General features: G+C 30.8%; 1 protein-coding gene across 3 annotated transcripts; it reads right to left on the bottom strand.

The window, feature by feature from the left end:
* LOC123903184 (GDSL esterase/lipase At5g33370-like) lies at positions 1 to 9,436 on the bottom strand. Of its 3 annotated transcripts, none has more exons than XM_045953104.1 (5): positions 2,551 to 2,823; positions 2,334 to 2,461; positions 1,998 to 2,240; positions 1,633 to 1,885; positions 1 to 525 (listed from the first exon to the last, which is right to left on the bottom strand). In XM_045953104.1, exons 1-5 carry the CDS (start codon positions 2,792 to 2,794, stop codon positions 290 to 292), a joined length of 1,104 nt encoding a protein of 367 aa, XP_045809060.1. In that variant the 5' UTR covers positions 2,795 to 2,823; the 3' UTR covers positions 1 to 289. The 3 variants fall into 3 exon arrangements, with proteins under 3 accessions (XP_045809060.1, XP_045809059.1, XP_045809061.1); XM_045953103.1 differs by lacking the exons at positions 1,633 to 1,885; positions 1,998 to 2,240; positions 2,334 to 2,461; positions 2,551 to 2,823 and adding exons at positions 6,443 to 6,695; positions 8,260 to 8,502; positions 8,796 to 8,923; positions 9,132 to 9,417 and having other exon boundaries at positions 128 to 525; XM_045953105.1 differs by lacking the exons at positions 1 to 525; positions 1,633 to 1,885; positions 1,998 to 2,240; positions 2,334 to 2,461; positions 2,551 to 2,823 and adding exons at positions 5,353 to 5,702; positions 6,443 to 6,695; positions 8,260 to 8,502; positions 8,796 to 8,923; positions 9,132 to 9,436.
* Between the last annotated feature and the right edge of the window lie 3,960 nt (positions 9,437 to 13,396).

Below are 13,396 nucleotides of genomic sequence, written 5' to 3'. Positions count from 1 at the left end.
AAGACAAAATATATATAAAAAATGACAAGTTATAACAACATACTCTTTAACATACATTTTTTTTTTGAAGCATTTAACATACATTTTTTAATACTCTATTTATTGGTAAAAATTCATGCGAGTCACATATAAATTTGGTGAAACTCACATAAAATTTAATCAATAAAAAAGAGTATGTTAAAAATTATGTGTTAAAGAATATGTTGCTAACATTATTCTAGAATAATTAAAAAAGGGTAATACACTCATAAGTCATAACATATCTAAATTTAAAGGTTCAATGTATTAATCAAACCCCAATAGAATCCATGGCAAGGATAGTGCTAAGATTCATAGGGTGCATGTACTCATTGGAGCCTGTCAAAATCTGTTTCACTATGATTCTATTAGCTTTTTCAGATGGATGAAATTGATCCCAAAACACATAAAGGTCTCGATTTTGGCACAAGTTTGAAAGGGGGGTACAAAGCCCAATTCCATTATATGGGCCTTGCCCACAACAAGCTTCCTTTGATGTAACAAATCCTGTTGACCCAAATATTATTGTTAATAATTAATAACAAATAATAAACTCAGTTAAATATTTAAATAATTGATTAAATATATGACTAATCATCATATTTACAATATACTCCTCCGATTCTATATATAAGAAAAAAAATTACTTTTTAGATTTATTGTAAAGTTGATGTATCTAGACAAATCTATAGTTTAGATACATCAACTTTACAATAAATTTAAAAAATTAATTTTTTTCTCATATATAAGATCGGAGGAAGTAGTATATAAAAAATATAAACTATACTGGTTTAAATTTTTCACACATTTATCCAATCAAATGCCACCAAATTAATATCTATTGGTATATTTTAGAACCTGCCTAAAAAAATGACACTATAGTGCAATTTGATCAAATACATATGTAAAATGTGTTAAATTGACATTGCATAAAATTAGTTTTTAGAAATTATTTTTTACAATCATTATAAATTAAAAATTTATTTTTCGACACTCAAACATCTCATCAACACCTTGAGTGTTGAGAGAGAAAGAAATAGCACGAATAATATAATTTATCGATGGGAAATTGCTAGTTCTCACGACTGATAACTTCTCGAAAACATCACGAATGCATTGCTACTAAATATCTTTCCTAAATAACATCCATGATCTCCCGTGTTTTCTGGCAAAGGAGTAATTTAATTGGCCAAGTATTTTTCGTGATCAATTCGGGATGAATTCTCTCGAGACAAATAGCATTGCTCTTATCGATGATATACCATAAAAGAGAGAGATCTAGAGAGAAAATAAAATGTTGGATGATATTGAAAAGTTAACAGTGTCCCATATAACTATCCCTATAGATTATGTCATGGAAGAGATCATCTAAAGAGTGACTAATTTGACCCAAAAAGAAAAAAAGAGTTACTAATTAAAAAGGTAGTTGAAATTATAATTTTTTTGTAATTACTCAAATAGTTTTTCAAATGATTTTAAAAGCTTGGATAAATATACATTAAGAGTGATAATTATATAAAGGGTCATACTATACACACACCTTTAAGACACATGTTAATATTTTTCTTATATAAAATATAATTTTGATAAAAACTATAAGTTTGATGCACATACCATAAAGTTCAGGGTTGGTAATAAAATCATCTTGCATTTTAAGTGCATTGGCTGCAATAAAGACATCATCACCAATATCTTTGTTGAGTCCTTTAACCATTTTAACAAGTTGCGGATTATATAAGGCTGCAGCTCTCTCAAGTTCCACATCACATTCACCATTTACACTTTTTAAAGCTAACTCTGCTGGTGCACATCCCATTGAACCCGTACCCGTTACAAGAACCTTACGAGCTCCCAAATGATAAAGTTTCTGCACTCATTAACGTAATAATATAAGAATTAAAAGGATCTTATATTTAATGATGGAGGTAGTAATATCTTTATTATGAAAAGTTAGATGAAATATATGATTGAAAAATTACCCGTAAAATCTTCCTGTATTCAGAGATTAAATATTTAACATACTTTGATAAAGAATACTGGCGGGATCTTAGGGATCTAGGCACTAAGTAGTAGTTATTCACAAAATCATTTCCTCCACATGTGATTAGGACTAATGCTCCATTTATTAATTTCTCACTTTCCTCTTCTCCAATAAGATCACTCACCCTTCCCTTGTATTCTTCAAAAAAATCTAGCTGTTTTGACATTCTTATTATTTCTATCTGCAACAAATATACATAATTGTATTTTTATAAATAATAATAATAATAATAATTAAATAAAGTGTTGCTACAAAATTTATCATTTTCACATACAAATTGGAATCCAGTGTCATTGAGAATTCCAACTCCAGCAGAGGCAAAGTTGGCACCAACAAGCAATTTATCTCCTTTGAGGTTAGGACTTAAATATGGCAAAATTGGTTCTGTCCCAATTTCTTGACCTATAGAAATCACAAACATATAGGATAATTAATAATAATTTATACAATATAGTTCAAATATGAAAAATGATGAAATTAATTTACACAACTGATTAAATCAGGAATGTTTAAGCCATTAGAGAAACGTCCGGTAGGCTCTCGAGTTGGAAAATCAATGCCATAAGGTGGAGAATCGGCTCGAGCCGTGGTGGCTAAGTAATTGTTATTGCCATTATCGACAAGTGAATCTCCAAACACAAAGAAAGCACGAGCCGCATCTACACCATTGATAAAACAATTTGCTAAACTCAAAGTTAAAACAATGTAGGATGTGAAAACAAGAAAATTAGCCATGATTGTTGGAATTTGATGAAGATGGCTAGATGAAATTGTGTTTAATAATGGTCACTACATAACATAGTAGATATAGTTGCTTATGTTCATGTGTCCATGTCTATAAGAATAGGACTTGGTGATTGTCACATTTTGAAAATGAATGCTTGACAAATTATACAAGGTATAGTTAGTTAAATTTGCATTTATATATGACTAATGGTCAATTATTTGTATTAAATTTTAAGGTAGTGACTTGTGAGGTATACCATACAAATTAAATAAAAAAATTCAACCTTTAAATGTAACTAATCATGACCATGTTTGGCAATTTCATTTGATCTATAATTCTAGGATTTTCCCTATATCTTTGAGTAAAAAAAGTGACTTTTTTCCTATCAAACAAGGATAGCTGTATATTTGCAAGGCCAACCCAATACCATTAATTACAGATGTAAAATAAATTTTATACTCAGGCCTTTTAATTATCAACTTAGTTCAATACTTATGTATATTTGCTGTATAAGGATAGCTGTATATTTGCATGTTTGCTTCATCCCTATGAATTTGAATGAATAGATGAATATTGTTGTTTTTGCTTAAAAAAAAAATACTTCCTTAAAAATAACAGAAATTTTGTAAATTTAAGGTTCAAATTTGGGTCAGGAGAATATGAAACTTTCATCTTTTGTTCAAAAAAGAAACTCTCATCTTGACTAACTGAGTTGGACGGTCATTTTCTCTATAACTAAAGTATATGTCAAATTATATATTTTTAATTAAATTGAATTTATTTTGTAAGAAAAAATCAACAAATTGAACTTTTTAGAACTTTTTTATTTAAAATTTTTGGATCTAAAACTCAGATGTGTGACCTTAAGCCAGCCCATGATATTTGTAGCACATTTCGTCCCTTTCTCTGTGTCTAGGCTAAACAAAGCTCAAGATTAGTTTTTTTTGGAGAAATGTTATTTTCACATGCCTTCATTTGAATAGTTTCACTTTGTTTCATTTGGTTTGCATTGCATCTTTATTTACCTCGTACCAAACTTCTCATAATATATTCAAGATGACTTGATAACTTGTTTCAAATGTGGAATAGCACTTATGAGAAATCCAACCTCTCCTAAATGAATTTATGTATTTTGAGGAATCTTTATAGTGAAAGAATAACTTGGACAACCAAAATTAATTAACATTAGTTGACTCATGCATAATTAACATGGTCTAGTTCGAGATCTAATTCTTTTGGTGGTGTGTATTGATGTTTTACGTGTTATGTTTCATTGAGATTTAATTCCAATGAAATCATGCCCATGATCTTTGATATTTGACAATGTTAAGATTCATGGGGTCATAGTCATTGGAGCCGCTCAAAATCTGTTGGTTGAAATAGATTTCAAAACGTATAAAGATGTTAATTTTTGAAAATCTTTCCATTCTTATATACCTCTTGTTAAATATGTTTGGATTTCATCTCAAAAACTAGCTCATATGGTGAGGTTGTCCAACATAACAACCAACATATTCAACACCCACCCTCACGCCTAGCGTGGTCCTGAGTCAAATGTCCACATTGCAGTTCTTAACCCGGCTCTGATACCATGTTAAATATGTTTGGATCTCATCACCCTATGAGCTTTGATACCCTATGTTTGCAGTCTTTAACCCAGCTCTGATACCTATGAGCTAGCTTTTGGGGATGAGATCCTAACATATTTAACATTCACCCTCACACCTAGCGTGATCCTGGGTCAAATGCCCACGTTGCAAACATATTTAACACCTCTCACGTTGCCTTTAAATTTCAAAAAAGCGTCTCATAAGTCCTAGTTCAACTGACAAAAATTGCTGAAATTATTAGGCCGGATGTCATGACCCGGGTTCGAACCCGGTATCTCACAATTATGTGACTTTAATTTCAGTGGATTACCACTTCATCTAAGACAAAAAAAATTCAAAAACAGCTCGCTCAAATCCTAGAATATGCAGCTCGCTCGAATTAGAATAAATGTATTTTATCGTATGAACTTAATTTAGTTGGCAAAAATATCGCATTTTAGACACTTACATAACAAAAAAAGAATAAATGTATTTTTTGTACTAAAAAATAAATAATAAATGTTTTTTAGTAATAATTATCTTGTATTAAAATCAACTTAACTTTTTTTTTTTTGACAAAAAAAGAACTTAACTTAAAAAATAAAATCAACTTAACTAATAATTATCTTGTTCAAAAAAAAAAAACTTAACTTATAATTATTATTTTTTAGAACCGTGCACAACAAACATGACACATTATATGAAATGGAGAAATAGCAATAGAAAAGAATACAACAATTTTTTTTTGACACAAGGAAAACACAACATTTTATTACCGGCAATAGAGCAATTGCAATTTAGGAGACACAATCAACATGATTTATACTACAAACAACTAACAACACTAGCTATGGACTAGGGGAAAAATTATAAAATAGAATAAAATATGGTAACACATACACTTTTTTTTTTTTTTTTTTGACTTAAACACAAACACATATTATAACTTAATTAATCCATCTGCAAGATATCTATAATATATCTATAATCAAAGCTTGTTTCCCAGATAATCTCTTAATTGAGGAGTCACTTTGTAACCTAGAGGTACTTGGTTCGAAACTTGACATTAGAAAAGAAAAAAAAAAAAGTCTGCAATATATGAATTAATCCATTGCCAAGACAGTGCTAAGATTCATAGGATGCATGTACTCATTAGAGCCAGTCAAGATTTGTTGAACTATGATTTTGCTAGCTTTCTCAGATGGATGAAATGGATCCCAAAATGCATAAAGGTCTCGATTTTGGCACAAATTTGAAAGGGGTGTACATAGTCCAATTCCGTTGTATGGACCTTGCCCACAACAAGCTACCTTTGATGTAATAAATCCTGTTTTGGCCCAAATTAAAAAAGTAAGTTAAAAAATAATCAAGAACCACATTTTTTTTTACAAAAAATAATAATAAATCCTTTATTTTTTAAAATTTTTTTTCAAAAAAGTTTAATTATATTTAATTATACTCTTATTTTATTTTCATATCTTTATTTTATTTTTTTACTTGCTTGTACACGAAAAGACAATCATCATTAGAAGTTTACACACATACACAATTATGCGGTTTCAGATTTGAATTCGGGTAAATTATGCCATGAAAGTGATGCATTGAGAATAATATTTGAAATACAAGTTAGAATTATAATTTTGTTCAGAAATTACTAAATTAGTTTTTCAGATTAATTAATTTCTTTTTCAATTCTTATTTGTAAATTTTTTAAAGCTACTTTAGTACATGCGTTAGTGATTATTTTAAGGAAAATGCTATGACACTAGTTAAACATATTAATTAATAAGAATTTTTTTTGGCACACATTATACTTTTCGAACACCTTAATGCCCCCAGTTTAGGTCACAAGCAACCGTTACAAAGCTCGGCATATTAATAAGAAAGTTTTATTCATATGCATTCAAAACCTTAAAATTTTAAAAATTTGTCTTTTTAGCATTTTTTTATATATATGTTTAACAAGTGTCATAAACATTATTAAGCATAAAATTTGTGAAATTAAAAATTGTTTTCTGCTGCAAAATTAAAATAAAAATTGATAAAATCCAAGTTTGGTGCACATACCAAAAGCTGCAGGGTTGGTAATAAAATCCATATGCATTCGATGTGCATTAACGGCAATGAAGACATCAACTCCAATCTCTCTGTTAAGTACTTTAACCATCTCAATAAGCTGTGGATTATATAAGGACGCAGCTCTCTCAAGTTCCAAGTCACAATCACCATTTCTGCTTCTTAGGGCTAACTCTGCTGGCACACACCCCATCGGTCCCGTACCTGTTACAAGTACCTTACGAGCTCCCAAATTATAAAGTTTCTGCACCCAATCACGTTAATTAAGCATGCAAATAAGAACCAAATAATTTAGGTAGTACTATTAGAATTGTTTTGTTTGTGCACATTCTCCATACTTGAACAAAAATTTGTGAGTGTCAAAGTGAAGAAAAAATATAAAGTTGTAAAATTACAAAAATTAAATAAAAACTAATAAATTAATAACAAACTTCACGCCAATAATCAGCAATGTAGACACGAGAATTGTCAATTATTTGTGAAATAAAAAACTTATCAGTCCAATTTTCAAAGGAAAGAGTTTTTGATAATTTTAAATTCAATCGGAAAATAAGAAAAATATATCAAGTATTTTTCAAATTAAAGAATAAATATTGATATTTTTGTAAATATCTATTGTATTAACCTTCTGGTTCCCAGGGAAAGGGGACCCGGTAATCTAAAGTTCGGTCGTGCTGATAAGTAAAATCTGGCAAAAAAAGTCAAAACAAAATTGTATTATTTGGTCCTAAGGCCGTATACCAAGTTTTTAAAAAAAAAAAAAATCTGGCAAAAAATTGTTCTCATCAAGAATTGTGAAATTTAATTTTCAACTTAATTTGAAATTGAGAATTCTACTTTTAATTAAGAAATTTAATGGTTATGAATATTAATTTAACAAAATATATATGAAAAATAATATATTATTAATTTAAATATAAATTAATTTTAAATACTATATAAATCACACACAATTAATTTTCTCTCATTTTCAATTAAATATGACTAGAGTCGTACATTTTAATAACAAAAAAAACCAACAACTATATACACGACCCACCAACATATCTTGTAAAAAAGTTATATCTCTCTCGTTTTTCATATATTAAATACAATATGAATTTTGGAGTCATGCATGTCATATGAGAATTCATATTATATATGACTAAAATATAAACTAATTGTAAATTTTAACTCCTATTAATTTTTTTAACAAAATTCTTATTACGTTTATGCATCTATTATCTATCAAATAATTTATTATATTTAATTAATTAATCGCATAAAATTTTGTATGGTTCTATTATTTTATCAAAAATCCATTCCTTGTTTTTATATATTGTTTTATATTTTTTTGTTTTCCTTTTTTCTTCTTTTTGCACACATGCATCAAAATACAAGATTATTAATATCTTTAGATATCTATTATTATAAAAAGTTAATATTTTGAAAAGGTGAGGTCTATTCTACCTTTTCATAATTTGGGGGTATATGCTCATCAACCATGTGTTACCCACAAGAAACTTACAAACTTTTGAATTTGTACATGGGAACTTGCATATAGCTTGTTCTCATTGGTTGATGGGTAAATACCATCAATTTTTAAAATGGTAGATTAGAAAAAACCTTTTGAAAATATTCGTTGAGACAAATCAAACATCTTATATACTAACATTTGCATTTATATATTAGTAAAAAAATATAGTTAAAATAGATTATGTGAATAATGTATATAGTCAAATTGTGTCACTTATTTTGAGAGTTAGAGAATAGTTAATTAATAAAATGACATGAACTTCAAAAGTAGTATTTATTGGAAATTAATATACCCTCAAGATTTTTTTGTACTCAGAAATGAGATAGGTGACATAGTCCGGGAGAGAAAATTGGCGAGATCTTGCTGAAAATGGGACCAAATAATAATTGTTGACAAAATCATTGCCTCCAAGAATAATAAGTACAAGTGCTTTGTTGACTAGTTTCTTGGTTTCCTCTGCACCAATATGTGCACTCAACCTTTGCTGATAATGGTCGAATAGCTTCAATTGTTTGTCAATGTGCAATATGTCTAGCTGCCAAAACATTTGTTATTGTGGGCTTTAATTATGAACAATTAACATTCTACGTGCTATAAATTTAACATATAAATTTAATTTAATGACCAAAAATAATTTATGGAAATGTCTAAGAGTGTATAGTATAATTTCTAAAAATGTATCGGCATATATAGTGGTATAAGTTGAGACACTTGATGACTTAGGAGGATCAAGGCTCGGTCGATACCGGCAACAAATTTTTCCTCCCCTTAACAAACTATCAACTAACATAATGGTATAAAATTAAATTAACTAGTAGTTAGACTTACAAATTGAAATCCGGTATCATTGAGAATTCCAATACCCGCAGATGCAAAATTTGCACCAACTAAAAGTTTTTCACCAATTAGTAAGGGATTCAAATAAGGAAGAGGTGCTTCTAAACCAAGTCGCTCACCTGCAAGTTAACCATTTCACATAATCAAAACTCATCTAAGTTAAGCAACGCATGCAAATGAGAGATTAGAACCAAACAAATAAGCAATGTTAAGCAAGCATATATGTTGAGTGTTGGCTAATTAGTAAGCTAATAACAAACTAGTCCTAAATATACAGCTCGGTTGATGAGCTGAGTGACACCGAATGACAAATTTAAACTCTCATACTGATTAGGTCAGGAATATTTAGGCCATTAGAGAAACGTCCGGTGGCTTTGTGCGAAGGGAAGTCAATGCCATATGGAGGATTATCCGCGCGAGCAGTGGTTGCTAAGAAATGATTGTTGCCATTATCTGCAATTGAATCACCAAAAACGAAAAAAGCTCTTGTTGGTTGAGCAGAACCAAAACCAAAAGCCATTAAAAAAGTTGTTATCACTACTATAAAACAACAATCTAATGCTAAAGAACTAGTCATAGCTATGAATGTATAAGTGAAACTCTTTGTGCTATGTTGTGGTGACTAAGTGATTATTTACAAAGTGTTATGGCTATATATATATAGAATTTGAAAGACTGATAATTTTACCACATTCATAAATGTTGTATTGATTCTTATTTCACCTTCCAAGTTTAAAGCAATCGACCAATCAAGTAAGATAACTAATTGCTTTGACGCATTGTTTCAACAAATATGTCACATTTTCATCAAATTCCAAAACAATATCGATGCATCATCCTCTGTGTAAATATTGAACAGAACACTGTGGTCCGCCAACCTCCACTGTAGTCCACTACTTGATTAGAAGCCATGCCCACTTAAAGTTGCAGTACACGATAAGTGGAGTGTTAGAAGTTTGAACTTTTAGTCCTGCATATACAATGAGGTATTTTTATCAACTGAGCTAAGTTCGCGGAGACCGCTTAAAGTTTATATATAACACTGAAAAAGCAAATTTGGATTCGGTGAATTTGGATTCGTTGCAGTGCAGTCACTCTCACTCTAGTCAGACCTCAGACGGTCATAAAAAGAGCATGTATTGATCTTTTAAAAATTAAAATTGGTGAGGCCTACTCTGTTGGATTTTATTCTATGGATTAACCTAAATCAACAATTAAAATATTAAATGATTACATCAAAAACCTTAATTATGGTCTGTCTACTGATCTTTTAGAGACGAATTCTAATTATAATTATGCACTAACCTTTAAATAAATGAATATTTATCAACTAGGTTGTAATTGGAAATAAGTCGTGATGGGTTGGGCTATTCTCATATGTAAATCTGTTGAGAGGTCTTTGTCTCCACTGATGAACATATATATTAGTCATCTCATTAGGTTAATACAAACTCTAACAGAAACATGTCTCATCTCATCAGTGAGAGGTAAAAAAACTTTCAACCCTAACTTCTCTAACGTCAAAAACTCTACATACAAAAGATATACACATTTACTGCATTCTTTTTATTAAAATTGCCTTAATACTCTACCCTTCATAATTTAAGGGTATTACCGATCAACCAATGAGAGCAAGCCACATAAATGAATTTTTATGTGGTACCCACAACTAACTTGTAAGAAACTTTTATTTCAGATGCATATGACTTGTTCTCATTGATGGATAAATGCATATCCTTTAGATAAAACTATTAATATTACCAACTTTATATTTTGGATTGCTCGATCCCAATTAGACGACCACATATCCTATATTTATTAATGAAAAATAATTAAAAGATAATATTGAGGGGATTGTTGCAATATAATTGGCATATTCCAAATCGTTTTCTATTAAAGCAAAAGACCAAGTCAAAAATCAGTTAGATCAAAAGATTAAGTAAATATAATAAAGGGTCATGCTAACCGGTGCCTCCTGGCCATTGGTTAAGGAACTCAAAAAAGGAAATTTTTAAATTAAAAATAACATTTTTTTAGACTTTCGATGCGTTGACCGCACAAACTTCAATATCATATTATTATATTTGCTTCCTTAAACAGTTTCCCGGTGGCATTGTTTAGCATTTTCCTATAATAAAAAGTAAATTATTTTTTAATAAAAATATATTTTTATATTTCGCACATAAAAATTATGAGACACAATCTAATTTAAACTTTCGAAATATAAGAACATGATATATAGGGCATGAGAGGAGGAGATGTTGGAAGAGTGTCAGACCTTACGTCTTAATATCTCCTTGCAGAATCATTTTCAGGATAGGTGACAGTGGCAGCCGAATCCGAATACAGGCTACACTGGTCGTGGTGCATACCAGCTCTTGACGACCTAGGATACAGTTACTTTGGATGTTGCGACATGTCTCATTTGGCACTCGCAGGTTCCTATGAAAGTTTCCATTTTCGCACGACAACTCTTGCGCGACACGTTACCCACTAGAGCAAACCTGGTCTCTCGTGGCATTTTATCTCTGGCAGCTCATTATTCTGTTTCGGGCTGTGGAGAGGTTGAATCGGCGCAAACCTGGTCTTTTGTCTCTTGTTAGCTCGTAGATTGGCTCTTCATCGGTGACTGCTCAGACCCTTTCAGATCATTTCGTTCAGTTCACTATCTCAGCTGGTGGTAGGGGTGGCAAAGTGGGCATGCCCGCCCCGTTTAGGCCCGCCCCGTTTAAGCCCGCCCAAAAGCGGGGTGGGCGGGGCAACTTAGGTGTCTGGGTTCAACAACTCAAGCCCGCCCGTTTATTGGCGAGTTGGCGGGTTGGCGGGCCGGTCCGCCAAATACTTTTTTTTTTAATAGTTTGAATTATAACTTCACAATTCTTACCTCCTAGTTGATGTTAAAAAAAATACTATCAGATTGCATTGAGAGAAGATTGTGAAGTTAAGCAGATTGAATTATAACTTCACATGTTCCTTAAAATTCTTACCTCCTATTTTTAAACTAACAGAAAATAGAGATAACTAAGAGTTGAGAGAAGATTGCAGCAGAGAATAGGGATAATTAAACTAACAAAAACATTAATTAAGTTAATAAGTAATTCCTTATAATTACCCTTAATTAAACTAACAGAAACATCAACTAAGTTAATAAGTAATTCATTACAATATAAGATAAAAGGATAAATACTAGCATAAAGGGAGCATGACGACGGATGAAATGAATGAATGAAACAAACAACCCTAATTTTGGCAAAAAAAGAAACGTGAAGTTTTATATGAGAGAAAAATATTACTGGATTGAGGTTTTGGCTCCTCATTCCAAGTCCAATTTCCAATAAAAGTAAAAAAATAAAAAAAATTAAAAAGCCCGCGGTCTAACCCGCCCCGCCCCACCCCGCCCCGTTTTTTAGGCGGGTTAAGCAGGGGCGGGCCACCTTAAGGTAGCGAGCCGAAAACCTCAGTCCGGCCCGCCAAAAATGGTGGGTCAAACGGGTCGGCCCGGCGGCCCCGACCCGTTTTGCCACCCCTAGCTGGTGGTCTTCGAGCACAGAGTTCCTTCATGCAACTCATAAGACTTGCTTGCATGTGGGTTGTGTGGAATGAACGAAATCACATATTGTTTAGCGGCTCCACAAACTCTTTACCTCAGACGGACAAGATCAAGATTTTTTCCTGTAGGTGGTTGAAAGCGACGAGTAGCACTTTAGCTTCAAATCGCCATAGTTGGTGGTCTAGTCATATGATTTGTTTTGGTTCTTTTATTGTGACTCTCTTGTAACCTTTATTAGTCTATTTTGGCACATTTTTTTTTTACAAAATCAAACTAAATAAATTCATTCATAAGATTCGTAATACAATTCGGAACTTCAATTTTCGCACATCTTGTGCTGAGTAGATTCATTTTTATTTATATATTTGATTTTGGCTTGTTAAATAAAAAGAACATGATAGTACAAATACATAAAGGACAAAATTACACCACAGGTCCTTTATGTTATTTTTTTGTAACACTTTGATCTTTTATCTTTGTTTGTAACATTATGGTCCTTTTTTTTTGTAACATTTTGGTCTTTTATCTTATTTATTTGTAACATTTTAGTCTTTTTTTTGTAACACTTTGATGATAATAATAATAATAATAATAATAATATTAATAATAATAATAATAATAATAAGATAAAGGACCAAAGTGTTACAAATAAATAAGATAAAGGACTAAAGTGTTACAAAAAAAAGATAAAAAATCAAAATGTTACAAAAAATAAGATAAATGACCTGTAATATAATTTTGCCTACATGTAGAAAATCTTATTCCATTTCCTTAACAAGTACTTCTGAGAACACTTTGATACTATGAGAAATAAAAACATGTAATTGTGACTGTTAGATTAAAACAAATTAAAATCAGTGGCTCTTGTTATTTTCCGTTAAAAGAACCCACACTATGCAATCCTCTCCACCATCTGTGAAATGTCAAATATCCCCAAAATTTCTAAATTCATCAAATACCTCCTTGAAATTTGGAAATAGACAAATACTCTCATGAAATTGTAAAACGTCAATCAAATTAAACGGAGTAAACGGAGTAGATG

This window comes from Trifolium pratense, linkage group LG1, assembly GCF_020283565.1.
Source record: "Trifolium pratense cultivar HEN17-A07 linkage group LG1, ARS_RC_1.1, whole genome shotgun sequence".
Classification (NCBI taxonomy): Eukaryota; Viridiplantae; Streptophyta; class Magnoliopsida; order Fabales; family Fabaceae; genus Trifolium; species Trifolium pratense.
This window is presented reverse-complemented; position numbering and strand designations above follow the sequence as displayed.

What these genes read in the sequence shown, in the direction of transcription:
- LOC123903184 (XM_045953103.1), bottom strand. Translation starts at nt 9,381, where the DNA reads ATGACTAGTTCTTTAGCATTAGATTGTTGTTTTATAGTAGTGATAACA. An exon ending in AGTACAAAAAAATCTTGAGG is followed by an intron (nt 6,696 to 8,259) that starts GTATATTAATTT and finishes GATTGGGTGCAG; the next exon opens with AAACTTTATAATTTGGGAGC. An exon ending in TACCAACCCTGCAGCTTTTG is followed by an intron (nt 526 to 6,442) that starts GTATGTGCACCA and finishes TTGGGTCAACAG; the next exon opens with GATTTGTTACATCAAAGGAA.